The sequence below is a fragment of the Pagrus pagrus genome (genome assembly GCF_965226575.1).
Source record: "Pagrus pagrus genome assembly, chromosome: 6".
Lineage (NCBI taxonomy): Eukaryota > Metazoa > Chordata > Actinopteri > Spariformes > Sparidae > Pagrus > Pagrus pagrus.
In genome coordinates this window covers 8,062,611-8,088,709 of record NC_140190.1, presented here as the reverse complement: position 1 = coordinate 8,088,709, position 26,099 = coordinate 8,062,611, and the positions used below count along the sequence as shown (strand labels likewise).

The 26,099-nt window shown below is 42.8% G+C and overlaps 1 protein-coding gene across 1 annotated transcript; it reads left to right on the top strand.

The window, feature by feature from the left end:
* On the top strand, positions 1-22,496 carry LOC311258062 (E3 ubiquitin-protein ligase LNX-like; the record flags this gene model as incomplete). The annotated part of the gene is made up of 4 exons (XM_084354110.1): positions 1-49; positions 15,170-15,253; positions 21,692-22,206; positions 22,448-22,496. The coding sequence occupies exons 3-4, from the start codon at positions 21,752-21,754 to the stop codon at positions 22,494-22,496; spliced, it is 504 nt and encodes a 167-aa protein (XP_084210236.1). The 5' UTR covers positions 1-49; positions 15,170-15,253; positions 21,692-21,751.
* Positions 22,497-26,099: the final 3,603 nt, after the last annotated feature.

Here is a 26,099-nt window from a genome sequence, read left to right as displayed (position 1 = left end):
GTCATGAGCGCTGTAAAATGTCTCCTCAACAGGCCAGCATTCAGCAGAGGTAAGTAATGTCTTTGCAGTGAGGTATACTTTAAAGGCCAGCAGAAGTCTGTAATACTGTACATTGGGTGAGTTGTGTACAAGCAGAGTAATTTAGATAGCTGTTTTGCTGCCACACTTTTGTTAAATTATCTTATTTGACCTTCATTTAATCCGGATGGTTTCCTGCAACTGAAATCTCATATTTCAGAGAGTTCTGGTTAAAATTGGACCGTCACAACAACACAGAGCAGGAATAAAAATGGAGGAAAAACATTAAAAACCCACATTTCTATGTGACTTCTGCATGATGAATGCTCTGTCGTGCACCTCTCAGGCTCTGGCACATACGTCTCCCCATCTCTGTCACATTGGCTGTGACTCCGACCGTCGACTTCACAGGCTGATCCATCAGCATCAGCGCTGACCTGTACGCGTGCCATCCATCATGGCTACTTCGAAGGCGTTAGTGATGGCCTCGTCAGCGCCGTATGCCCGTGTTCAAACTCTGGGAGGCGCAGACAAGTTCCTGGAATTCATTTCATTTGGATCAGGACTGTTAGGATAATGATGATAAACATTGCTAATCCCCCTGTGTGCTTTGTTCGGGGTATTAGAATTGCAGAGTTGATCCATTGATCATTTCCCAGAGGATTTGGAGAGAGTGTGCGACAAAGCACTGAATTTATTTCGGGATCCACAGGGCATTGGACAGAAGTTGTATGTTGTGTAAGATAATTTTTTTAATTGCTGCGTGTTTGATTAATCCAGACTTTGTCTCCCACAAGTCTTCTGTCAAATTATTCTTTCTTGTTTCTTGAATCCTCGGCTTGATTGTGAGATGCAATCAGTCGTTTCTTACTCACAGGCATAACAGGAAGGGAAGGGAAGATTTTTGCTTGGATTTTTCTTTATAATGTAACTCTTTCTATCTCAGTTCGACTCAAAGGCCATGGTCAAAACGGGAGATGGAAAAGATTGTTATCTGCTAACCTAATTTGACTGCGTCAGATGTTCATGTGTTACCGGCCCACGTGTATCTCTCTGTGTCTGCTAAGCTACCTACAGTATGATTATACCTCTCTGGATTTTTAGCTGTGTGGTTAATTATCACAGTCGATGCTCGCAGAGCTGAGGGAGCAGGCTAAACTGTTTGCCTGCATTCGGTCCCAGTTCATTTAGCTGCTGCCCGCGGGACTGAAGCTCTTTATTATGAATGAGGCGCCTCATTGATGTGCCTCAAAGTCAGAGGCTCATTAGAGCTAAATACTGTGTGCTGGCTGTAGTTGCATCTTGATGACTCCAGCAGCAGTAACAGTGGCACTCTGTCCAAACTCCATCACTTTGAAGACAAGTCAGGCCTCTGACATGGCTGCATTAAACAGCCCAAACTGCATTTTTAACTCGAACTGCTATAGAGAGATTTATTTGGAATTCTGCACCACGTGTGTTATCAAAAAATCAGCAGCTGGTTCATTTAAAATGTGTATATGATTGGATTTAAGTTATCAAATATGCAGAGCCAGCATTGAATGCACAGTACGCCGTCTGCAAGCTAATCCGAGCTCCATCCATTAAGTTTCTACTGCAGCTGCTGTTAATGTTGCCATTTTCAGATCACACTTAGACAAATTGTGCTGGAGAGTTCAGTCTTTGCTGAGGTTTTAAAACTATACAGCTGTTATATCTACACAGTGTAAACACCACGTGCAAGTTGTGCATGTGTCAGTGCACATGTGCTTAATCAGCTCTTATATATTTAATTTTTTTGCATCTTAAAGGAATAGGTTGACATTTCGGAAAATATACTTTTAATTAGTTTATTCGATGAGAGGATTGTCAACACTCTCATATCAGTCCGTGCCCTGTGGCTCTCACCCCCATCCTGATGAAGTGTTTTGAGAAACTGGTTCTGCAGCACATAAAAGATAACATCCCTCCATTCAGTCGTCATGCACCTTGGGAATAAAAATGGCTACATCAGAATGCTGTTTCAGCTCGGCATTCAATATAATCTCACCCATGAAGCTGAACATAAAGTTCTAGGCTTGTGTGCGACACTCTGCAATTGGATATTGGACAAACGCAGACAGTTCAGATTGGCAGTCACACCTTCTCTATGTTAGTGCTCAACACCGGTGCAGGTGAACAGTTTTTCCCCCTGCCGCATCAAGCTGCACAGAGCAGATCGGGCCAGACAGGAAGTTAGATAGCGGAACGGCATAGTGCATCCCATCAATTTTCAAAATAAACCACCTGGTGCAGACTTTGGATCTACAGCACACGAAATGAACACAACTCTATAATATCAGGGAGGCACGACGTTCCTCTTCTGAAACACGTTGCATGGAGGACGGAACAAAACCATGTCGTACACGCAGGCTAACAGAGACGAGCCCAGAGGAATCAAGGGGCTGGGTTCCTGGGAATCAACATCGCAGAGAACCTATCATGGTCAAACAAAATGTGTTGACTATTTTGCCATGTCATGCTGTCAGATTTTGTTAGTTCTGGACAGAGCCAGGCTTACTGTTTCCCCTGTCTCCAGTATGTATGTCAGGCTAAGCTAACTGCTCCCAAATATACAAAGAGTATCAAATGAAAGTGCTGAACCTTTTCATCAAAGGTAAATACGGTAAAATCCATGCCGTGTATTAGCTGAGCGGTTGACGCAGTGACATCCAGGCTGCGCCATTAGGCTCATAGGAACTCAAATCCATTTTTACAGCATACATAAAGCCTCAGCAAAGCTTTGCTTACAGCAGTGCAACACAGATCAATAGCAAAACATGACGGTGTGAACCCTCTAACGAACCACATGCTGTGCTACGACTGTGTGTGATGTGTTACCTCTTAGCCACAAACACTCTTACATAATCGTTTTGTTGTCACAGTTTGACTGGAATAACACCATCGATAACACTCCACTTTCAAATGAGCGAAGCCGAGTACTACACGGGACAAACTGGAGCTGCTTTCATTAAAATAACTTAGCATAATGTGCATAATGACTGAACACAGATGCTTATTTTATTCTATTAAAAATGACAAAAGAGATTGAAATGAATTCAGTCTGTACATAATTTCCTACCTCACCAGTTCGCTGCTTCCCTTTTATTGGTCGGAGGCCACTTTGCTGCTCCTTCTCGTGTTGCTATGAGCAGCCGGCGAATATTAAGCCGCAAATTAACACAACCTTCATTTGTGGCCCGCTCGTTGCATAATACTAATAAGCAGGGAGTCCTGCATAATGTTTGTTTTCATTTCTGTGTGTGTGAGAGAGAGGGGAGGGGGTGAACGTGATGAAAAGAGAGTACATGCACAAAGCTCCCTTGGGGGTTGTTAACATGTTTATATGTGGGCTATGTCACTGTTCCTCTTTCTCCTTCAATTGACTTATTGATCCGCTCTTAATTATGTAACAATTTCAGTTTAAAAATAGGCCCTCGCCACAGTCAATAAGCATCTAGCCGCCCAACTCATTCCATCTATACCATGGGATTAGAGGTCACATAAATGGGATTACCACCAGTCCAAGGACCCCCTTTTTTTATTCACTCTTTCACCTCCTCTGAAATAAACAAACCACTTTGAATTTAATTTCAAGACAGGCGGGTTTAAGACGAACGAAACTTCTGAGAACCTGCTCTTCAGTTATCCATTAGGGTCTGTGTGAGAGTGTGTGTCCTCCCTTGTCGTGTCAGCCAGCGGTTCGGCTAAATGGCTTTGTTCTGTACCAACCTTGCTCTGTCACCGTGCAGCACAGGAGCGCTGGCAGATAAAGCAGAGCACAGTCACGCTCGGCGAACCTGAGATGTCTGATTACGCCTCGACTTGTCGAAGAGACAGAGAGAGAGAGGGGGACTGGCAAGAAACATCTGAGGAGGGGACATGAGCTCTCTGAATCACCAGGGACATCCTACTCTGCGAGGCCTACAGTAGTTGGCATTTTATTTTAATCCTCCTACAAAAATACACAGAGAAGAGATTACGTTAATGCAGTATGTAACCTTTGCTAAATCCAGAAATGTGTGCGTTTACGGCGGCTATATTCAGTCTGCCGGCGCGTTAATGTTTGGTAACTGCCTGTGTTTGTACATGATAGGTCAGTTTCTATTTATGTCCGAGCCCCCTCCCACTCTAAGCCCCGTCCCCTCCATCCTCTCAGTGATGCTAACCTCCACGTCTGCTCGACGTCACAGGACAGCCACAGGGGAGGTCGAGGGAGGGAGGGAACGAGGGGTAGAGGGATGAGGAGGAGTGGGATGAAAGGAGCTGGTGTTGGAAAGAGCGCAGGAGAGGGAGGAGACAGGGAAGAGGGGGAGGAGAGGAAGAGGCAAAGCTCCAAGTGTGACCTAAGTGTCACTCCTGGCCTTCCCTGCAGGTGGAAGAGAGTCATTTTACACAATTAATCTGGCTTTGTTTTCCTCACGTCCATCTGACCATCTCCTCCCTCTATCGCACTTAAAAGCCTCCGGTCTCCGTCATCTCCGCCTCCCTTTATCAGCCATGTCGGCTTTCTCCCTGCTTCCACTTCAACACAGCAGCTCTCCTCCCTCCGTCTCCCCCGCATCATAATAACTTAAGATTCAAACAGTGTTATTCTTTATCTGACTCTGACCCTGTTTCTGCTAAGCCTTTCTCAGAAGCTCCGGCAGTGAATATCTTATGTCACCCTCAGGTTATGAAAACCGTATCTGCCTTGTGTGTCTTGCAGATATTTGTAACAGGGCACACGCTGTATGGGACACACAAGAAGACAAAGATATACTGTTGAAAAAGACTGTGAAAGAAAAGTCTTACTAAAGAAGAAGAGGGCGAGATTCTCAAGATGGATTAAACATTCAGGAATAAAGTTATAGATTATCTTTAGATGGGTCTGTGTGTGTGAGAGATTTACAGGGGGGAGGACATGAAGACACAATATCAGAGCATGGCATGAATATTAGATTTTGTCATTTTAGAGTGGTGTTGATTCGTTGCTTATTTTTGAATGCAGAATTGAATCCAATCTACAAACTACAGCCACAAAAATGAACTAGTGGAATGTAACTAAGAAGATTTAGTCAGTTTTTGTTCCACTCCACTACCTTCATTTGACAGCTACAGGAAACAGTGACTTTGCACGAACACAAAACAGATGATGAGTTAAAATAATTCAAGCTTAAATTCCCAAACATGACATAAAGTAGCTGGCATTAGCTCCATCTCAACCAGCTACAACAATAAAATGCTGTTAAAGCTGCCATAATCAAAGTTTCTACATTAACAGTGAATCACATGACTACTTGTACGTGGAAGGAGTCACTCCTAGTAGCAAAAACAAAAATAACTATCAACCAATTCTGCATCTTAGAGTCTTTAAGCTATTTGTTATGGTTTGGTTCATACTCATTGCTATGACTTGAGCTGCTATTTTCAGCAAAAAAAAAAGCTCAGCTCTGGATGCTAATTGTCCAGCACCAAACAGCAGGCAAAGTTAGCTATTAGATGGTAAACATACTGGAGCCTTTAGTGGCTAAGGGGCTAATGTATTCAAGCTAATATTTCCTTCAGTAGGTGGTGGAGACCAAAAACAGTTAAAAGAGTTAAAAGGAGAGTGGACTTACTAGCAAGACATTAGCAAGGAGGCCATAATTTCAAATTAATTATAATATTTAAGTCCTTTTAACACTTTGGTCTTATATTTGTCAAACAGTTAAGATAGTTGTACCTATCCTCTCATCATCTCTTAACAAGAGCAAATATATTTTCATATTTCCCAAAATGAAACTATTTCCTTAAAGTGGCCAGAATTTAGCGTCATCTATTGATGAGGCTTCAGATTGCAACCAATAAAATACCCTTTCTATCTTTCTACTGTATCGCTGTCTACAACAGTCTGCTGTATAACTGCTGTATAACGCGGTGCAGCAAGGACTGGTACCAACCTCTGTAGATATAAAAGGCTCATTTTTAGGGATTGAAAACACAAGAATTCTTATTTTCAGGCAATTACACACGCATGAAAATGTAATTATACATTTTGTATTTCACTTCAGCCTTTACATGATGGATCTGAAAAGCCAACCACTGCAAAAATTATTTGTGGTTCTGTTGAATTACTCATATACTGTAGGATTATAGTAAGAGCAGCAGTAGTGCAGTAATACAGGTATAGGTGCTGCTCTCTTATAAACAAAGGTACGATATCTCTCCTCCTGCAGTATTTCTTTGACACGGCTGTTGTCCGGGTCAATGTGAAGCTGTAAAGCTCAACCCCGAGGCTGAATGAGAGCCATCAAGATGCTTCACATCAAAGACCGAGTTACCCACTGGTGGCCGGCTTAAGAGCAGAGCAGCTGCTGTGACTGGAGCAGGAAGGACGATGGCCAGAGCGACACATCAGACTCTACTATAGCAACACGGAGAGACAAGCCGTGTACAGTGAAAATCAATACAGCACAGAAATACTGCAGCAGTGGCAAGAGGCTTCACAGACAGTCAGAAAATAAACCTGCACCAGGTTTCAATGTGTCACCGACAGGCATGTGCTGTGACAAGAGGCATGAAATTAGAAATAGATTTCCATGGCAACAAAAAGGCAAAAATAATGGCTGTCAAAAAGTCAACAGAACAATCACACTGATCACATGAATGTGATTCTGCGCAGTGTGTTTTCATGTCCCGTTCTGAATACATGAATATTTCCTCCCAACAAATAAACATGTTGCATCTCGCTGCACTAATACGTTTTCTAGAATCCCTCTGGAAGTTAGCGCCCGCAAAGATCTAAGGCTGTTTGGACGTACAGCTAAGCGATCACAGTAGGGTAGAGCGAGAGGAGGAGAGATCTGTGAATATTTATAAAGCTTAATTCATCCGGCGCTCGGCAGTCCTCCCCGAAATGATGTTTGCTTTCAGAAACACTAAACAGAAACAGGCCCTCTCATGCCTCCCGTCCTTTTATGCAGGTTTTTGTCCTCGCTGACCGTGTGTGCTGTGTCCATGCGAGGTGCTCATGCATGTGGATTGAGGGTTGCATGGCAGCAGAGTGGACTGACTGTCTAATAAAAGGATGAGAGGATTACGGCTGTGATGAATGACTCCGTCTGTTCACATTCTTGTAAGTCCTGGTCATCTGGACTGTTGCATCATAAGCCCAATTTAATCACTCCAAAATACTATGAAACGATTGGACTAAGACCATCGCGGGCCCTAACAGGCCTCTTTTTACTGTATGCTGCAACCTTCCCCGACTTTTTTACATAACCGTCACTAACATTATGAAAGATGGACGGAGTGGGATGAAATGACATTTCTCAGGTGAGGGTTACGCTGATAGGAGAAGACGTTCAGGCGATACGGGGGAGCAGCCTCCACACAGATCCTGATGCAAATGTCATGGACAATTAGACTGTGGATGCTCTCCACTTGTCATCTATCCTCAGACGGTTGAGTAGGTTTTCACAGCTCTACAGAGGAAAAGGAGGTCCTGCTGGGAGATGGAGGACTCATCGGGGAATGGGAGATGAGAAGGGTTATGGTGGATTCAGCAAATGGAGCGACTGATCTTTGCAGTTTATCTGCAGTTGTTAAGAAACGCTGGAAGATCAAAGGGACTTTTGAATCCTGCTCCATATTTCTGCACGTTATTGCTTCTGGATCAAATCCAAGCCGGTTGTATTTAAAGGGGCACTATGTAGTTTTGGAAGAAGAAATACAAACTCAGAATTTTAATGTTTACAATATTTATTACGTAATAATGCAAACTCAGAAATATTTATCTTTTCCATTAATGAATAAACAAGCTGTTCTCAGAGGAAAATCTGTTTGAAGCTGGAGAGGTGCCAGGGTCCGCCAAATGTAAACAAAGTAAAACAGTATGAAGTTGTGTTGTCATTTGAGGTCAGTTTGTTTATTCAGTCATGAAAACAAAGAGAGTTTGTTTATTTAGTTTGTTTAGGAATTAAAGAAGAATCAGTCAATGAAGATCTTTCTCTTCTGCGTAAAAAATTCTTCCCCAAAACTGCGTAGTGCACCTTTAATTGCACATATCCCCTGTGCTACTTCTCACACTACGAGACATTTTAATCAGCCCTCTCTCTCCTGTCACAGCACCCGCAGCCAATCAGGCTAATCTGTCGTTACCAACGGCAACGTCTGAGTGACATACGGAGTTGGCAGGGGTCGCTGGTAGCCTCTCACACTGGACCGGGATAATGAGACTGTCCCGCTGTCAAGCATCTGTGGCCCTGCTCTAGTTTTCCTTCGATAGACACTCTTCAGTACACACATACTCATACAAACACACAGTCGCAGTCACTCGTCCAGGCTTTTATGAGCAGTGACAAACACATTTTTATTCACTCAGAGGCAGAAATATTGAAATTAATGTAAAAAGTAAACATTTCGGCTGCATGTGAAGCCTGCGTTAGATTGATGGCTAGTGTGTGTGTGTGTGTGTGTGTGTTTGTGTGTGTGTGAGGGCCTTTAGTGTGTGTCTCAATGCCAAGGTGTAGTTTTGGCAGCAGAGAGATTAAGTGCATTCATCTTCATTTGCTGGCTGGCGTGAGCTCTGTTACCTGCTGGAACAGCAACGCTCTGCTTCCCCCCCGAGACTCAGACCACCAATACGACGCTGAAAACTGAGCCAGACGCGCCGCTCGCTTCCTATCTCTCTCCCTCTCTCTCCACCCTCTTTCATTTCCCTCGCTTCTCGCTCTGCATTCAGCTCAGCATCTGTCCCTCTTGTCCCACATGTACAAATGTCTCCCTCTTTTGTTACAGTCTGGCTCGGAGTCACTGTGACATTTGACAAATAGCATGACAAATAACACCATCCAGCCCGTGCACTTTGAATGATGATGTTCACACCAGTGATTACTGCTTGTAGAGCGGCTGACAGATCAGGCATGCATGTTCCTCACCCCGTTTTTCTCCATGTCAAAAGTGGAGCCCTCTTTTTGACACCAGACTAATGACTTATTGAATACATCATTATTCCCCCATAATATTTTGTCAGAGCTGGAAAAATGAATATCGACTGGCCTACTTTGTCACCATGGCCGCCTTTTTGTGCAAATAAGACTAGCTGCAATAAAAGAGTAGATGAAAATGCTGCAGACCTCTTCCCTTCTGATGTCTTGTCTCAGTGTGTGGCTCCAGACTGAAGTGTGCTGGAGGAGGGTGGGGTTTGAGTAGGTGGCAGTGGGCCAGAGGTGTCAAGGCAGGCGGTAATGGATAAGCCCCCGTCTGACGTGTGACGTTTTTCGTGCGTATCTATGTGAAAGCAAAGTGTTTGTATGTGCGACTCTGGGAGTGATGGAAAGCCACAATCTATTACTGCGGAGAGCGAAAGAGCAAAGGGAAACAATATGAGACAGGGAAACGATCTGAGACAGATTTGTGTATTTCAGATGCCACCTTGAATTAGGCGGCTGAAGATTACCAGGAGAAATTGAAAATGTTTTACTCGGAAAATGTATTCATGAGAAAAAGGGAAAAAAAACACAGCTGTGGTGAAATGGCACTGCTTGTATTTCTTAGATTGAATAAAATGAGAAGAGGTACAATAGAAAGAAGAGAAGAAGACAGTTCAGAAGTTTTCTGAGGCTGTACCACAAGACGGGTGGCCAAATGGGATTGCAGGAGAGAGGGCTGCTTCTTTTTTCGGCGATGTATGAATGTGCGTCATTTGCCTGCAGTGCAAAGAGGGTGACGTGCCGAGTGTTCTTCATTCGGGTTGTTGAATAATTACACAGGGACCAAGTCTAAAAGCATTATCTACTGTACCAGCCCAGTTGGGCTAAAGTTCTCCAACAAACTACATCTAAAAATAGACAGGTCTTGTCACATAGATGAGGAAAGTCTGAACTCAGAGCCGTTGTAGAGGCCCGGTCTCATCAGATTAATGTAAAGGTAAAATCTGGTGTTTTTCTAACCTGGATGATGCTCGTATATTTTTGCCCAATATAAGTTTGGTTATGATGAGCGGTGGAAGAACCATTCAGATCCTTTACTTCGAAACCAATACAACAATATAAAATACCCCATTACAAGCAAAAGTCCTGCAGGAGAAATCCTGCTCGAGTAAAATTATTAGCAGAATGCAGTGAAGTAAAAGTACAAAACATTTGAACATGTACTAAATTGAAGAAGTTCAGAGGAAGAAAAATCCCTAACAGCTCATAGACATCTGATATATGACCCGCAAATACAAACTGCTTCCTGTAAGACGTCGAAGGCCAAATAGGTTGGAGAAATGAGAATGCTCTCCAACACTGTGTTTTTATTTTAAAAGCTTGTTATATAACCCACCGTGTGAAATTTCCATCTTAAAAGTAACTCTTAACTAAAGCTGTCAGATAAATCTAGTAGAGTAGAAAATAGAATATTTCCCTCTGAAGCATGAAGTAAACATAACACGGAAATACTCAGGTACAGCAGGTGAGTAAATGTGTTCGCTTGCTGTCCAACACTGATCACTATAATCTTTTACTCACAACTTGATATGTAAAGACACTGACTCGAGAACAACACTGATCTGTTCAGGGAGAAACCCAGGAAGAAACCACCTCACTTATCTTTGAGTCAGAGCTAAAGGAAGCACAGAAAGATCCATGGAGCTATTAGAGTTAACGTGCACCGCAGTGTAACAACCGGCCACAGCCGAGTCCGTCTTTCTCATACAGTATATCAGTCGATAAGAAGACCAAGAGTCTGCAGTCCTGCTAGTGATGTTGTGAAGCTGCACTTAGAATACAAAGCAGTGTTTTGACCAAACGTGTGTGAAAAACTTCAGTAAACTAACGTGCACAAAAGCAAAGCTAGCATGCTGATGGTTTGCATGTTTGCCATCTTCATTTAGTGTGTTTAGCATGCTAACAAAGTATAACGCAGGCTGATAGTAATGTCATCAATTAAGTATGTGACACTAAAAATGTTTAACCTGAGGGGGAGCAAGAGGAAAAGTAGGGGGATCATTGAGTTTCATCTTCTAGGGACCATGAATGTCTGTACAAGATGTAAGAAAATTCAGTTTGAGCCAGAGTATAGTGGACATGTTGCTAAAATAAAAGCCCATTGTAGAACTGATCATTGTATCTTCTGACAAACACACAAGCTGTATCGAAAGTGAGCCACACCCTCACAATAATCAACCAAACGAACCAGCATGTACGTGTGAATAGAGCCGGTATGTCAGCCTGCAAGTTAACCAGGAAGTGGCTGCTGTGCTGTGCAGTTTGCTACAGTAGCTACAGGGATTTCCAGGGCATTTTTTTTTTTTCGATTGGATTTACAGTAAACGCAACTGGGTGTTTATCTGCTCGATCACAGTAAACTTTTTCTTTCTTTTTAGAAAGGCTCATCTTGATCATTGCTGCTCCTGCCGCAGTCGGCATTTCTCAAATCTCTACAACAGAGATCGCAAAAAAGTGAAAAAAGTTGTATGAGGACTTTTGAGGCTCCACAGGAAGTTGCAGGTAATCTCATAAGTTGCCTCCAGATATGTCACTCAGAAGCTAAGGTGCATTGTGGGTAATGTAGGTGCCAAGTGTTTGAAAAACACTCCACTGGTCTAGCATTGCACTCCTATAACACTGCTGAAAACATTATGGACAGTTTTATTTCCACGCATTCTTCTTCCTACATTACCCACAATGCAACTTAACCACTGAGCCACACCACTGGAGGCAATTTATCAGATTGCATGCAGCTTCCTCTGGAGCCACAAAAGGCTTCATATTACATGTTTCAATATGCAGTAGGTCTTTAACGTATCAAATCAGTGGAGTTAATCTTTAAAAATATGACAACAACACCCAGGCTGGCCGATACTGGAATTTCCCTTTCGATGTGGACTGCACAAATCCATGAAACATTCACTCGTTCGGTATCATACATTCAGACTAACACAGCATTGCAAATCATTTTCATTTTCAACAGAACTGCAGGGTAGAATTAATAAATGAAATACAGCAACCATAAGGGCTCAGTGGAGATAGGGGGCCATAAATATATTATAAATGTAGTTATACTCTAGTTCAATATCATTTTTGAGCGAAGAGCCGTCTCAAGGTAGCTTTTTTATCTAAATACATCAGTTGAAGGCTGGTTTGGGCTGAATTGTTGCCCCTTTTTAAACAGACGAAGGCTGAAAAGGCTGAGCATGTCTGTCTTTTGTTGGACAAACTTTGCCTTTTTCTCGGTTCGACCCCTAAATTTATGCTCACAACACCAGAGCACATGCATCTGCACACACTCACACCTGCACCCACACACGGTCAGTGTTCACAGATCGCATGAGAAGGACGTGAAGGAGGCCATCTCCGTGGTGATGGTGGAGCCGGCTCGGTTGCTTCTATTTGATGACCTTCTGTCCCCTGCTCCCCTCTTCTATATTCAAGCTACGAAGAGCATTTGCATTGGTGCCATGAAATATGGATGCTGTGTGGAGGGAAGAGAGGCGGGCGACCTTTCACTGCCACATGAGAACTGTTAGAAAGAGAAGCTGATGAAGGGTATTTCAAAATTTGAGTTAAAAGGGAAATGTTCGATGTCTTTGTATCAGCCGTTTCTTTTACATCCTCATCTGCCATCTGAATTCAAGTCACTGCCGGGGACTTAGAGGAAAGTGTGTCAGAGGAATGTGAAGCACGGCTAAGCCGGGAAGAGATGAAGGCAGCAGAAGAGTGTCTTCAGTGTGTGTGTGTGAGAGAGAGAGAGAGAGAAAGGGCTAAGACAGAGGAGAGAAGGTGTCCTAGAGAGGCAGGAGGAGATTGGTTTCACCTGCATCACAGTGTTTAGATAAACTCCAGCAGCAGGGAGCTGAGGACTCAGCAGAAAATGAAACAGGATGCAGGTTCAACTCAGCACTTCAAAGAAAACTTAAGAGTTCATGAAACTCAGAATCTTTGAATCACTGTAGCAAAACACACCATATCATTCGGTAAAAGAGCTATTTCATGGGCATTTCCTACCAAGTGGCACATCCTGCTGTAGTATATTACTGTTGTTCATCAGATAAAATACCTTTATCTCTCTACATCCATCAAAGTATCACAATCAAGAGTTTCTGTTCCTGTAAACACACCTGTTGCATGAGGGTTGTGAGTGATATGTGAACTCACACTGAAACCGGGCTGCATGTGTAGTGCGACTTCAAAGAATGTAAAATTTGAAAACCGCAGGCAAATAAAACAATTTGCCTTCATGCTCAACAGGTCTCTCCTGTTCATTTTGATCACAGCAAAAAGCCCCATTTGGATTAGATATTATTCTCCAAAGGAGGTAGGGTTTTTAACATCACTTGCTTTGGTCTGTGATTTTAACCCCCTGGAGCACGGATGTGAGTAATTTTTCACCCCCGCACAAGTAATAATTACAGCCGCAATTGCCTACTGTTTTTCAGCAAACTCAATGGCCCTCCTGGTCCCCCTCCATCCAGTGCAATCTCCTTATATTTCATTTTTTTTTCCCGTGGGAAGAGTTTCTTTGTCGTTCCAATTAAAAAGAAAATACACTGAGTTTGTAATTTAACTTGAAAATTGAAAACAGAATCAGAGGTGGGACTACTGACGAGGCGTGTTTTCTGTGGGAGAGAGGAGCTTCTGTTGGTGCAGACTTTGACCTTAAAACTTTCAAGATCTTTACATGCACAGGAACATAAATAAAACACTGAAGAAACGGGGGGGGGAAATGTCTTTCCTTTGAGGAATTTGGTCTAAAACCAAACCAAGTATGAAACAAATTGAAATTTTGACCTGGTGATGGTGCTCGATGAAAGGGTAAGGGCTCTATAATGTTATTACAGGTAATCCCAAGGGGAAAATTTCACAGCAATCCAATAGTTCTTGAGATATTTCAGTCTGAACCAAAGAGGAATGCTAACGGCTGGACCGACATTGTCACACTGTTAGCATGACTAAAAAGATGGTGTAAAATACAATACACTTAAACCCTTCCTTTGACAAGTAATAAACTAAAATATGGTGGGTTTTATTTCATTTCCATGTATTTTCCAGCGTTTCAGATACAGTGCTACTTTCACTGCACTAAAGTCACTGATATTCTGTGGCAGCCTGAACGCAGATGATAAAAAAGCATTAAAGTGTCGTGTACATCACAGTCTATGTTAATATGTGACTAGCAAAGTGGGCAAAACTGCAAGTGCTTTGAGAATATTCATCACATATTGGATAAGTCGTGATTCAGCCCTGCTCGCGTAACAGAGTGACTCATGAAGAACCGTCATTTTGTGTCTGCAGTTGTGTTTGTCTGGAGCACCTGTGGCTCACAGTCTCATGGTTTAAAGAGCAGCGTGGGGTAGGAAAAGCCGAGAGGGAAACCACATCTGAAAACCAGGTTAACAACTGTGTTTGTACAAAGCCGGAGTCACACGCACGGCTTAACAAAAGCAGCTATTGTCATAGAGAAGCAAAACCACAACAAACAAAAAAATAGGCCCTATACAAGCAAAGTATTGTAGAGTCTGTATTGTACACAGGTTTGAAATACTCGCAGTATTTACATGGCAGCGTTAGCTAAGCCTGAGACGTGCTGTCATTTACTCAGATTATGGGCTTCCTGTTTAAAGAGCAGAGCACGGTCCTTCTGTTTACGCAAATGGTCTGCAGGAAATCAATCATGTCGCTGTATAAAATGTTGTGTGGGTTATAAAGTTTTTATTGTGTTATAGAAGAGGTCCTGTCAGAACTTGTAGCTCAATCTGCTGGTGCCCTTTTGCGAGACATTTTAATATTTCATCACAGAAAGAAAAATGTTTGTCAGCGGTTCTGCAGCACTTTTAAAAAATGTCTCTCAACCCCCTCAGTCTCCTGTTTCCCATGTCCACTCGGCTTTATAGGAAATTCCAGCTACTCCCAAACTCCCAGAGCAGGTTTGGGCAGTACTCTTATTTACCTTTTCTCATGCTCCGCCCCCTCTGCTCTGCCACTTCCTGATCACCTTGGCCTGTTGGAGGTGAGCAGGTTCTGAGCTCACACAGGAGCACTATTTCCCGCTTTGAGAGAATTCCCCTGAGACCCCAAGTCGGATAAAGTTTCTCCACTCGAGGACCGGCAGCCAATCGGCCGACTCCGTGACTGGGACAAAGTCCTCTTCACTGAGTCATTTAACTCTCCTTTGCCCTCCCCTCTAGGTGGTTTAATGTTACACCCTGTGCGAGGCTTTACCTGTCCAGGTGAACTGCACTACTGAAAGTGAACGTTGCTCAGGAAGTCATGTAAGTAAACTTTCCCTAATCCAGCTACATTTCTTTTATTAGAAGTTCTTGTCTTTGCGAAACTCTGACTTTGTTAACAGTTACAAGACATTGTTCCAGTGCCTGTTACTGGTCTGTGTAATTTGCATTGGATCCCTGTGGTGTGAGTGTGTTTCCACCTTCACTTTACACGCCTGTCAGAGCTACAATGGGTCTATAATTATGCTGTACATGGAGATTTACTGTTACCTATGTATGCCACTGCTAATCTCGCCGTCTCAGTCAGACTTCAGTACTGTCTGTGCCGATCCAGTCAGCCATTCTCGCATTAGAGACACTTCACAGAGCCTCACATCTGCCTGCAGCTGTTCTCCCAGACTGAGGTGTCAGGTCTGGCTCAGACTCACCGCCGAGATTGCTATGAACTCTGCATTCACAAACATACACACGCAAGAGCTGTATGTAGAGGTTGTTGTGCAGGAATTACATCACTCGGTCGCTCCACATCCCATATGTTCATGGTAAATGGGACGAGATGTGCTTGATTTGAAAAAAAAAAGGCTAAACATATTAAGTTATGTTATGTAAGAAAATCTGTCTGGCTGAAGCCAGACAACTTAATTTCTATATTAAAGGGGCCCTATGCTGTTCTGGAGAGGAAATTCAAACACATCATTTTAATTTTACAAACTCAGACATATTTATCTTTTCCATAACTGAATAAACAAGCTGTTCTCAGAGGAAAATAAGGTCCCCAGAACACTGTTTGAAGCTAGAAAGGTGGCAGGGTCCGCCAAATGTAAACAAAGTAAAACAGTATGAAATTGTGTTGTCCTCTAAGGTCAGTTTGTTTATTCAGTCATGAAAACAAAGCGAGCTTGTTTTATTTAGTTTGTTTAGATCTTTCTCTTTTGATTAAAATTTCTTCCCCAGAACTACATAGTGCACCTTTAAGACTCATGTTTTATCTTTGTTTATGCTACTTGATCACTATTACTCTCATCGGGTGCAGAGAAGAGAGATTCCCACAATACATGTAGTGATATGATTAAGTGAGTCATGATGAGAGTCTTGGGTGTGTTTTGTCTAACCCGTCCTAGTTATACAGTTTCAGTTGCATGTTTTTCTGTTACGAACTGCAGAAATGACACTTGATGTGTCAGTTTTTCCGCTGCTTGGTTTTATGATGTGAATGGTCGGGGAGCAGATGTCTGCAGAAAGTTAAGAGATAATGTCTTACTGGAATTTTCAGGGGCACGTCTGAACACAACAGCCTGCGCTGGAGCCCGTGTTTGACACACTCTTTGTACTTCAGGCTGCTTCATGTTCATTTGTGCGTCCATGTTTACTGAGCTGCTTGGAACAGCGGTCTGGTATCAGCACGCAATTCAGATTTGGATATTTTTTTCAGGATTTGACGAAGAACTGGCATGAGCAACTTGTTGTTCAGCACTCCCACTCTGTGCTGTACTCGTGTCAGTGAGTGTGTGGGCCCTGTGATTGAGTTTCTTTCTGACATGAATCACAGAGCAGTCTGTGGTCCTGATAACATGAGACCACACCCGCTACAACTCCAACGACCAGGTGTGTCAGTAAGAATACACACAAACACGAATTTCAGTACAGCACAGATGACGGTAGGAAAGCTGTGTTACATTTCATCCAGCTATGCTCGCACACTTTGTCCGATTTGGCTGACTGTGCCTTTAGCTCCGAGGGTGTGTTTGTTGTGATTGATACAGATATGGTTTGATCTCTCTCGATGTTGGCTATAAGGAGTGGATATGTACATAGCAACACGCTAGTTCAAGTGTGGACAGCGAGAATGCTGCTGACACAGACACAGTCACTCTGTCACTGAGTTGTTTTTTCACACTCAATCGTTAGGAAAAGCAGCTGACTCGGCGCGGCCTTGTATCATTATTAACCTCGTCAAGTCATTTCAGATCGCAGGAGAGTTACCCAAGAGTGAATCAACTGCTCTATTTGCATACAACTAACAATGAGTCAGGAAGAAGGTGGAGGCTATCTTAAACAAACAACTCTCTCAGCTCTCGATCGTTGAGATGGGACAGCCTATTGAGCCAAAGCTCAACATGACTTTGGTTCAAAGGCTAGAAAACACAACCTTTGTGTTGAATTTACAATCCAAACACAGCTTTTTCTTTCGCTTTGAGGTCGAAAGTGACATGTGGACTGAAAGCAGCATGCTTGTCTGGATGTTGGATTGCAGTTGTGGTTAATAATAAAACATCTATGTAGTTAAGGTTCAGCCTATCGGCTCTCTGTTTTTGTCTCTTAAAATGTGTGACGTAAAAATGAAGCCGATGCCGAAGTGCCAGCAACTGTAGTGCTTCAAAGTCCTTGACTTGAGTCTGGCTCCAAAAGCAAGTCAATTCCCACAGAACCCCATATGAAAATGCCCAATTTTGTCGCAGAAATAAACATGCTTACAGCCCGGTACAAAACACTGTTTTGGTCTCAGCACTTTGCTTGACAGCTAGCCACTAGCTGTCAAACTAGCCTAAAGATAGCTGGAGCCGCCCCATTGAGCTTCAGAATGAAACTTAGGTGACGTCACAGATACTGCGTCCAGGTTTTGTACAGTTAATGATCTTGTCACTTGAGGAATCAGGAAGGAGCCTGAGAGAGCTGATGCTCCTCAGGCACGGGTGTGTCCTGTCACTGTGCCCTAATGTATGAGTGGGTGTAGAGGCAGGCATGTATCCACCTCCATGTCTCTGCATGTAGGTACATGTATTTGTGAGCGGTAAAAGCATTATTATTGTGTGATCTTCATTCCAAACATGGCTAATGGGTTTCAGTCATGCTGTACATTGTGAATCTGTGCGCTGAAGGTGTCATCCATTTTGTTTCAGACTAAATAGGAGCTCATTCTCATCCATTCACTATGTTCTTATTGTCAGTGTGAAGTTATTGCTTCCCTTTTGATAGCAAAGTTTCCCAGGAGAGTTCAAACGTAGAGGAGATCATGATATCTTGTTCGGCTCAGGAGTAGGGGGCAAATATGAAAGCCCCTTCATCTTTCATTTTCTGAATCACTTTTTTTAATTTTCAGCTCCCGCTGGCGGGTAGTTGTTCTCGCTCTCTCTCTCGATCTCTGTCTCTCGCTTTTTCCTGCATAGCGATGAAAGTGCTCTGCTCCGTAGATCAGGCATGACCTCAGACACAGCAGGTGCCACAGCATGTGATGAATCAACCATGTTACCGCGAGCTCCCAGTGGGAAAGTTCATCTGTGTTAAGGCCGCTCAGCCTCTTCTTATTAGCCTTACCCCTCTCACAGAAACACCAAAGACACTGAGCTTTAATGGCTGTCAGAACTTGCCCTGAGCTGTCGTCATACTGTTTATGTGCAAAGAAATGCAGAGGGCCTGTTTGTTTTGACAGCTTGGTGGTTACTTAACAGATTTGTATGTACTTGTACTTCATATTTGTCTGCATTAGCACATTGGGGTTGCACATCAAAGTCTACTGTTCTGATTATTTAAACTATTCAGCACACCAGAATGGCGCTGAGCACTATTTTGTCGACTCCAAACACAAGTTGTTGTCGGTATTTTTTTTTTTAACAAGATCTAGTGTCTCATTAAGCAGCCAAGACCCAACGGTGGGTCCAGAAATAAAGCTAGTGGTGGGCCAACACGATGGCTGTTGCCAAGGTGACGTGTTTCTGACTGAGCCCATCTGTTAGTGTCCATGTGCTCGAGGAGCCTGCCTGTTTTGGATATGACGTGTGCGCTGGCACGCTCGCAGCGTCGGGCACAATATAAACCTGTCCAGCAGTGAGAAAAAGTGAATTAACAATGATGTGTGTTTGTCATGCAGTGCAGCGAGTGAGCGTTGCAGCGTTATCTGTGTCTATCTGTGTCTACACTTGCTGCTGAGATGAGTGGTATTGATGTTCCTGCACCCAGAGAAGAAGTCTCACTATTCAATATCCCTTCTCTGTGCCAGCAGAGAAAATCAAACAAACTGAGCAGAGGACAGTTGGGGGGACTGTCGCACGCACCCTCTGCTGCTGTTGTTCATGTGTGTGTGAAAGAGAAAGAAATCATCTTCTGATCCGGCAACACAGCTTATGAATAATTTCACACACTGTTTACTTGACATGATAACTCTGACTGCTGTCTGCCTTCAGTTGTGGAAGGTACCTGAGTAGACTGACACAAGTACTGTAGCCTACTCAAGAACAGTTGGTAACACTTTAAAATAATGGTAAATTTAATTAACATTTAATGCTGTTAAAACAGTTATTTTACATTTAACTTATGTACCTAGTAATTATTTACTTGTAACTAAGGTATTTATTTAGCTGATATAGTAATAAACATGAATTTACACTCACTGTTAAAATAAGTATTAAGTACAGATACCACGTGATACCAACTGCGCTCTACTATTGGCTCACAAGCCTAGAAGACACAGACATAAACAAAACAATCATTTTGTTCCTGACAAACATTTTCAAATTATTAATTCACAATCATGATGTTTTTGAAGGAGCTATTTGTAATTTCCAGCCACCTGCATCAAACGAATAGGGGGCAGTATTTCCCCGTTTCTCAAGGTTTAGTTCAAACCCTTTTTGCCGTTTATCTTTCTATATTTCATTTGTTTCTATGCAAATCCATTACTATTTATATATTTATGTACCCATATATTCACCATGGAAATATATGGGAATTTGTCTTGGTGTCTGGTGCATAAAATATGAAGGCTAATGACTTCAGCAGTCTTGAGTATGAATATAGGACACAAAAATTACAATTAAAAAAATGTATGTTTTAAACCCATAACGCTGTGCAGTTTTGTGCAAACCTCTTCATCATGGGATGTGCGAATGTTCACAGTATACAGAATATGAGATATGGGGTGATGGTCAAAGATGTCAGCTGATGTAATGTATGATAATGATGAGACAGACGTCCTCTGGGGGTTTGTTGATGAGACCAGCCGCAGATGAAAATAAAGGGCAGGGTGGTAATTAATCACTGTGGCTGGACTTGAATTCTGCTCCTATAAAGACAAAGTTCTGCCGGGCCAGTTTAGTTTAGTTCAGACACATTGTTTTTATAAGAACATGTTAGGACTGTGTTTATTAAACAGTGATGTGATCAGGCTCAGATATATACAGTGTGAACTCTGTAGTGTTCTGAATGTTTTTTGTAAAGCCCTCTGTACATGTAAGATATGATTAGTAAGATCTTTAATGTTAATATTACAGACAGGATTAATTATTTAATTCATTTTCACTCTGATGATGTCAGTCAGATGTCGGTAGAAGCCGGAGCTGCTCCTCTTTCTTTCCTGGAGCAAGATTTTCTTGATTTACTGACTGTACACAATATCTAACAGAGTCATTACTGCTGTTAGCCACGCATTATAAACCTTGTAATGTGCTCAAAAATGTATAGTGAAGTTACATAACAGTCTCACAACCATAATGCCAAGTCATTACAATATAATGAATTGAAGAAGATATTGGATCTACTACTGGGTCCATACAGTCGCAATTTACAGTCTGCTGTTATCAATAAAGCCAACTCATAACTGACAGCAGAGCAAGAACGCAGCTGGTCATAATAAGACTGCTATCTTATGATCTTCATGTGAAGCGTTTGTGTGTCCAGTACATTTACAGTCCACTTAGCTCAGCTTTAGCAACGCCACAGTTCCTAGAAAACAGTCACATCACGCTGACTGTTACAGTTTGTGTTTCAGACAACTTACCGGTCTAAAGAAACATTACGAGTTCAGCTCTTTACTCGTCCACAGCTGTCTCCAGTGTTAGAAAGCCTCGACAAAATGTACTCCTGCTTAGCTTCTTTTTACATTGTTTCTTTTAGTTTGAGATGATGATAAAAGTCGTTTTTCCTAAAGCTTCTGCATCTACACTATGTGTTTACTGAGTAACTTACTGAGAATATTAACTTCTCCATGGTTGTACCTCCGGCCGGCTCGACTTCTTCATCCTCTCCTGCGGCACACTAGACGCTACAGTGACTCACTATCGTCCCTCAGCCCAGGAGGCATTATTACATGAAGGGACAGCTTGAGAGGCTATAGTGACTCACTATCGCCCCTCGGGACAGACAGACTTATTACAAGGAGAGACAGCTCGTCCTCGGCTTCTTAGCAGTGGATATCCCTGCAATATAGTACATAGGCATCTTGGACACAACAATGTTAATCGAAGTACTGTATCGTAGGCAACTGGACTTGTTTCAGTTGCCTACGATACAGCACTTAGATTTACCATGACCTGGATGACTGAGAGCCTTCGTCAACATATTTCATTAACATGTACCTTTAGGTTTTTTCCTGTAATGAACACTGTTGCGTTGGTCATTTTGCTCTATGAAAGCATCTTATTACTTCTGCCTATTTCCGCTGCTTTTCTCACACTATACTCCCTCTACTCACACTGTTCCCCACAGGTCTCTGCTGCTAATGACCTCTCACCGGATTAAACACACATCCCGAGGCCTGCCCTCTCAATGAGTTTCCAGGAGGAGAGCGTACACTCTGAACTCCCCGCCGTGATGGCCGAAGCATCGGCTCCGCCTCTCTCCCCCTCAGACTATGGACTGCTGTCTCCGCCTCCTGACCTGTGCGCCTCGTGCGGCCACAGTCACCAGCTGGAGGAGAACCACGAGTACCTTTACACAGACGAGGTGGACGACGACCTGGTCTGTCACATCTGCCTGCAGGCGCTCATCAGGCCCCTGGACACGCCCTGCGGACACACCTACTGCCAGGAGTGTCTCACCAGCTTCCTGCTGGAGAGCGACTTCTGCCCCGTGTGCCGCACGCCGCTAATGCTGCAGAGCTGCAGGAAGCCCAGCCTGCTGGTGCACAAGCTGCTGGACAAGCTGACTGTGGCCTGCCCCTTCACTGACCATTGCACTGAAACACTGCCCCGCGGTGAACTGGAAGACCACATCAAGAGCAGGTAGGATGGAAGAAGCACAGTTTAGTTTGTGTCTCGAAGCATCTACAGGCCGTTTACTGCGTATTTTACATTAAAGTAAACAAGATATAATCAGTGCTATTATTAAACACATCAGCGAGCACTTGAGCAGCTTCCTTTCTCTCCTGTTTACCCTTGCTCTGTGGTAAAAACTTCAATGACCTGCAGTAAACAGACACTCTAAGTTTCCCACCCTCTTCTGCCCATCGTCATTAACCCACAGCTCCGTCTCCAAAGGGAAGAGATCCTCCTCCAACCAGGCTTTCATCTAAACTCGGCCCAGCTCCTCTGTTTATATCATTAAAAGACAGTACTTTGGTTTCTCTCAGTCTGGGTGTGTTTTCATTAATGCTCATTAACACTCCCCTAGCCCAAAGGCCTCTGGGATAATTAGTGCATCTCGCCACACATCACACACGAGCAGCAGAGTGTGTCCCATTCATTTGCACTTCAAGTTGTATAAAACTGTATAAACTCTTAAAAAGTTATGCCCTTTTTTCCTCTGCTCCTTTCCCTCCGCCTACACATACACCCATTCCCTCTCTTCCTTCTTCTCCTTTAAAAAACGTCTTTTCAACTCCATCCTTTCCTCTATCTTTTCCTCCACACCGCTCCATGGTCTCTCAGTCTTTTCCATCATGTAGTTTGAATCACATAATGAGGTGTGGAGAGCTGAGGCCGACTCCCAGAAGGATTCAGCTGCCCTCTCATAGTTACAAGGTGTTATCTGTGGAGGTGAGAGGCCACGTCCAGGGGGACGACTTCACACATAGTGGGCGAGGATGAAAAGATTCATTGAAAGACCCACTTCAACATTTCTATTCTGTTTTCTCTACAATGGTCCGGTGATTGGAGTTTAAACAGTGGAGTAAATGTGTCTTTTGCTGAACAGTTTTTTTGTTGTTGTTGAAGAAAACCGGTTGTTCTTGTTGGCCAAACTTGGTTGTTTTAATTAGATGTTGGTTCGGCCACCATGAACCGCCAAAATGACCAGAGAATGAGACTCGAACATCAACTATCTTTCTGTAGAACCACTTAAAAAGTTTGCCTACATTACAAAGAGTTGCTTTAATGATCCACCTTGATGCACACCGGCTTACAATGCTCTTCTTCTTTCTCTCTCTCAGCAACGTTATCTGCTTTCTTCGTAAGTTTTATTAAGTCACACAGAAAAGAAAAAAAAACATATAGAAAACTACTCAGATTGATTTCCCCTCCCTAGAGCAGAATGCTAATAGGTTTCACCAGGCTATTCTCCAGCCCTGGCACTGCGCTGTGGAGATAAGTCCGGCTATGCAAGACTAAGTTCAACCAAATGTCAGACTTTTACACGGGTCAGAAGGAATCAATTCCCATTTCTCATTTAAAGTCAGCGTTGGTTTCTTATAACCGTGGCTACAAACGTCCCCTAAAAACAACCAAGTGGTTATTATATCAACCATGACCCCACAGACCATAACAGAGTAGTAATTTTACGCCGAGCCGTGATCTTTCCTTCAGCCTAACCAAATCATTTTTGTGCCTTATCTTAATTAAACTGCAACCAGAGTGGTGTCAGATCAGAAAATGGTTTTATGCTGCTCAGTGAGGTTGGACAGACACAGGGAGGAGGAACGACACACAGAATTAATTTTGTAATTTATTATCTTTTGGAAGAATTAGACTTGTTGGGCGACTGTAAAGGCCGTAGCATATCAAACCACTCACACTCCCTTTATGTCTTGTGTGGATGTAGCTGCATTATATTTCCTTGTTGGTACATTATGTCACAGTCAATAGACAGAAAATGAAAGCTCATATCCACATTTTTTCAGGTGCATGCAACTCTAAATTGCTTTCTGTGGCAGAATTCACGTTTTATTTAGTTTTGTTTATCCCAGACATAACTGGGCTGTGCTTGCAGGTCGAGATAGATTTTTCAAGCCTAAACATAATGGAAGTCTAAAAACAGGTATCATGGGAATAAAGACAATAAGATAAACAAGAGCAAAACATCTCCTCTGTATCGAGACACTGATATATGTTTTCGAGACCTGAGTGTAATGTAACATCACTCTTCCCTGACCATATATGTCTGTGGGTTTTTTGCGCCCACGATGGCAGCGTACACCGTCTCTGGCCGTTCTGCCCCAGAACCTGGCAGCGGGTCAGGAGCCATAATGACTGAGACAGCCATGCCATCTGGTCGGAGCTGATTTCATACTCATCTAATCATTCATGACCTTTATTGGCCTTTGGTTGGATAAATTATCATTCTGGACACAACCAGTGCAATCAAGAGTGAAATCTTAATCGTTCGATCTGTGGTATACTCTCCTGCTGCTTTTGTTATTTATCCTGTATGGGCTTGCTGAGAATTCAGGCAGGAAGGGCCTGCCCACCCGCTCAGGTATTTTCTTGTTTTTTTGCCAGTTACAGTGCATGTAGCTGCATGTACTTGTACCGCAGGTAATGCTTAAAGCAGGTTTGCTCTGCTCTGAATGTCTCTCGCTCTCATGTATTTTGTATTAGTCGAGATAATTTACCCTGAGTTCCATGTGTATGTTTTACTGATGATCTGCCTTCAGCGTGTTGTTTCTTTTCTTTTTTCTTCTTCTTCTTTTTTGGGGGGGAAAATGTTTTGGCTTTGGCTTACAAAGCCCACAGAGGAATTCTTCAAAGCTTGTGTGAACGTTTGGAAAAGAAAGGAGAATTTCTGGCGGTTAATATTGTTTTGTTTTGTTACTTTTGCAAGCGACCTTGAGAGACAAAGACAAAGACCGTGAAAGAGAAAAACGCGAGGCCACATGGTACAAATTTAGCCGTGGTACCAGGTGGGTAAGCTTACCTGTTTTGCAATCCACAGTCTCCCTGTCTGCTGGGTGCTTGTTTTAGCTCTTGTTAGAGTTTTTGTAACAAATCATACTTTAAATGGGATAATGTCATCGTACCTCTCCCTCATACTACCAAGGAGGTGGGAGGACACCTTCCAGAAGTGGCCTTGGATAGCAGTAACAAATTAAGATAGCTTAATGTTAGCAAAAACATGAAAGTAGGGGCTTAGTTGCTCTGTGTGCAGCAGGACCAACTATCAAGCTAAACTAAATTTGTGGTATTAAGAAGTGTGTTTCGAACACAAACTACAAAAAAAAGTTACGGTTCCTGTCAGCAATAGTTACTTTCAATAGCCTACCAATATATCACCAACTGCTAACTGCCGCTAACTGTATTCTGTTCCATGACAGCTACTGTTAGCTTGTTAGCTCATTTAGCCTTGCAGCTAGCCAGGGAGTGTTGGTGTTTACATTTGCTCATTTGCTGCATGCTAGCACAGGAGCTTTGGCCCACTGGGATAAAAAGGGGTTTTCAGGCAAGGGGCTAGCTAGATAGCATGCTATAACTTTAGTAAATATCCCAGTACATAAATGTCTTAAAAACTCATATATCTTCATTTTCTGTTGATAATTTTGGTTAATTTCTGAATGTTTTGACTAAAATTAATGCATTTTAAGCTCCACCTTTAATTGTCTGTAGCAACGGAATTGATAAAGTAGCAAATAACAACACAACTTATCCCTCAACTTCGTAAGGTTTTCAGCTAACATACATTCCTCAGTAGTGAGACCGCCCGTTTAAGGTGTGACAGGTTGTGTTCTCGCATCATTTATTCCCTACAAGCTCCAAGAAAAGAGAACAGACAGCTGTAGCATACTGTCAACTCTCACGGACGCTGGATAGCCACTATATTTATTGTTTCTCGTGCCATCTGGTGATTTCCGAAGCATCGATAGGCAATCCTCAATATAACATGTACATATAGAGAGGTTATTTGGTTTATTATTCTGATTCCAAACCCAAAATATACTGTGTCTTTGAACACACCCACTTTATCTTGA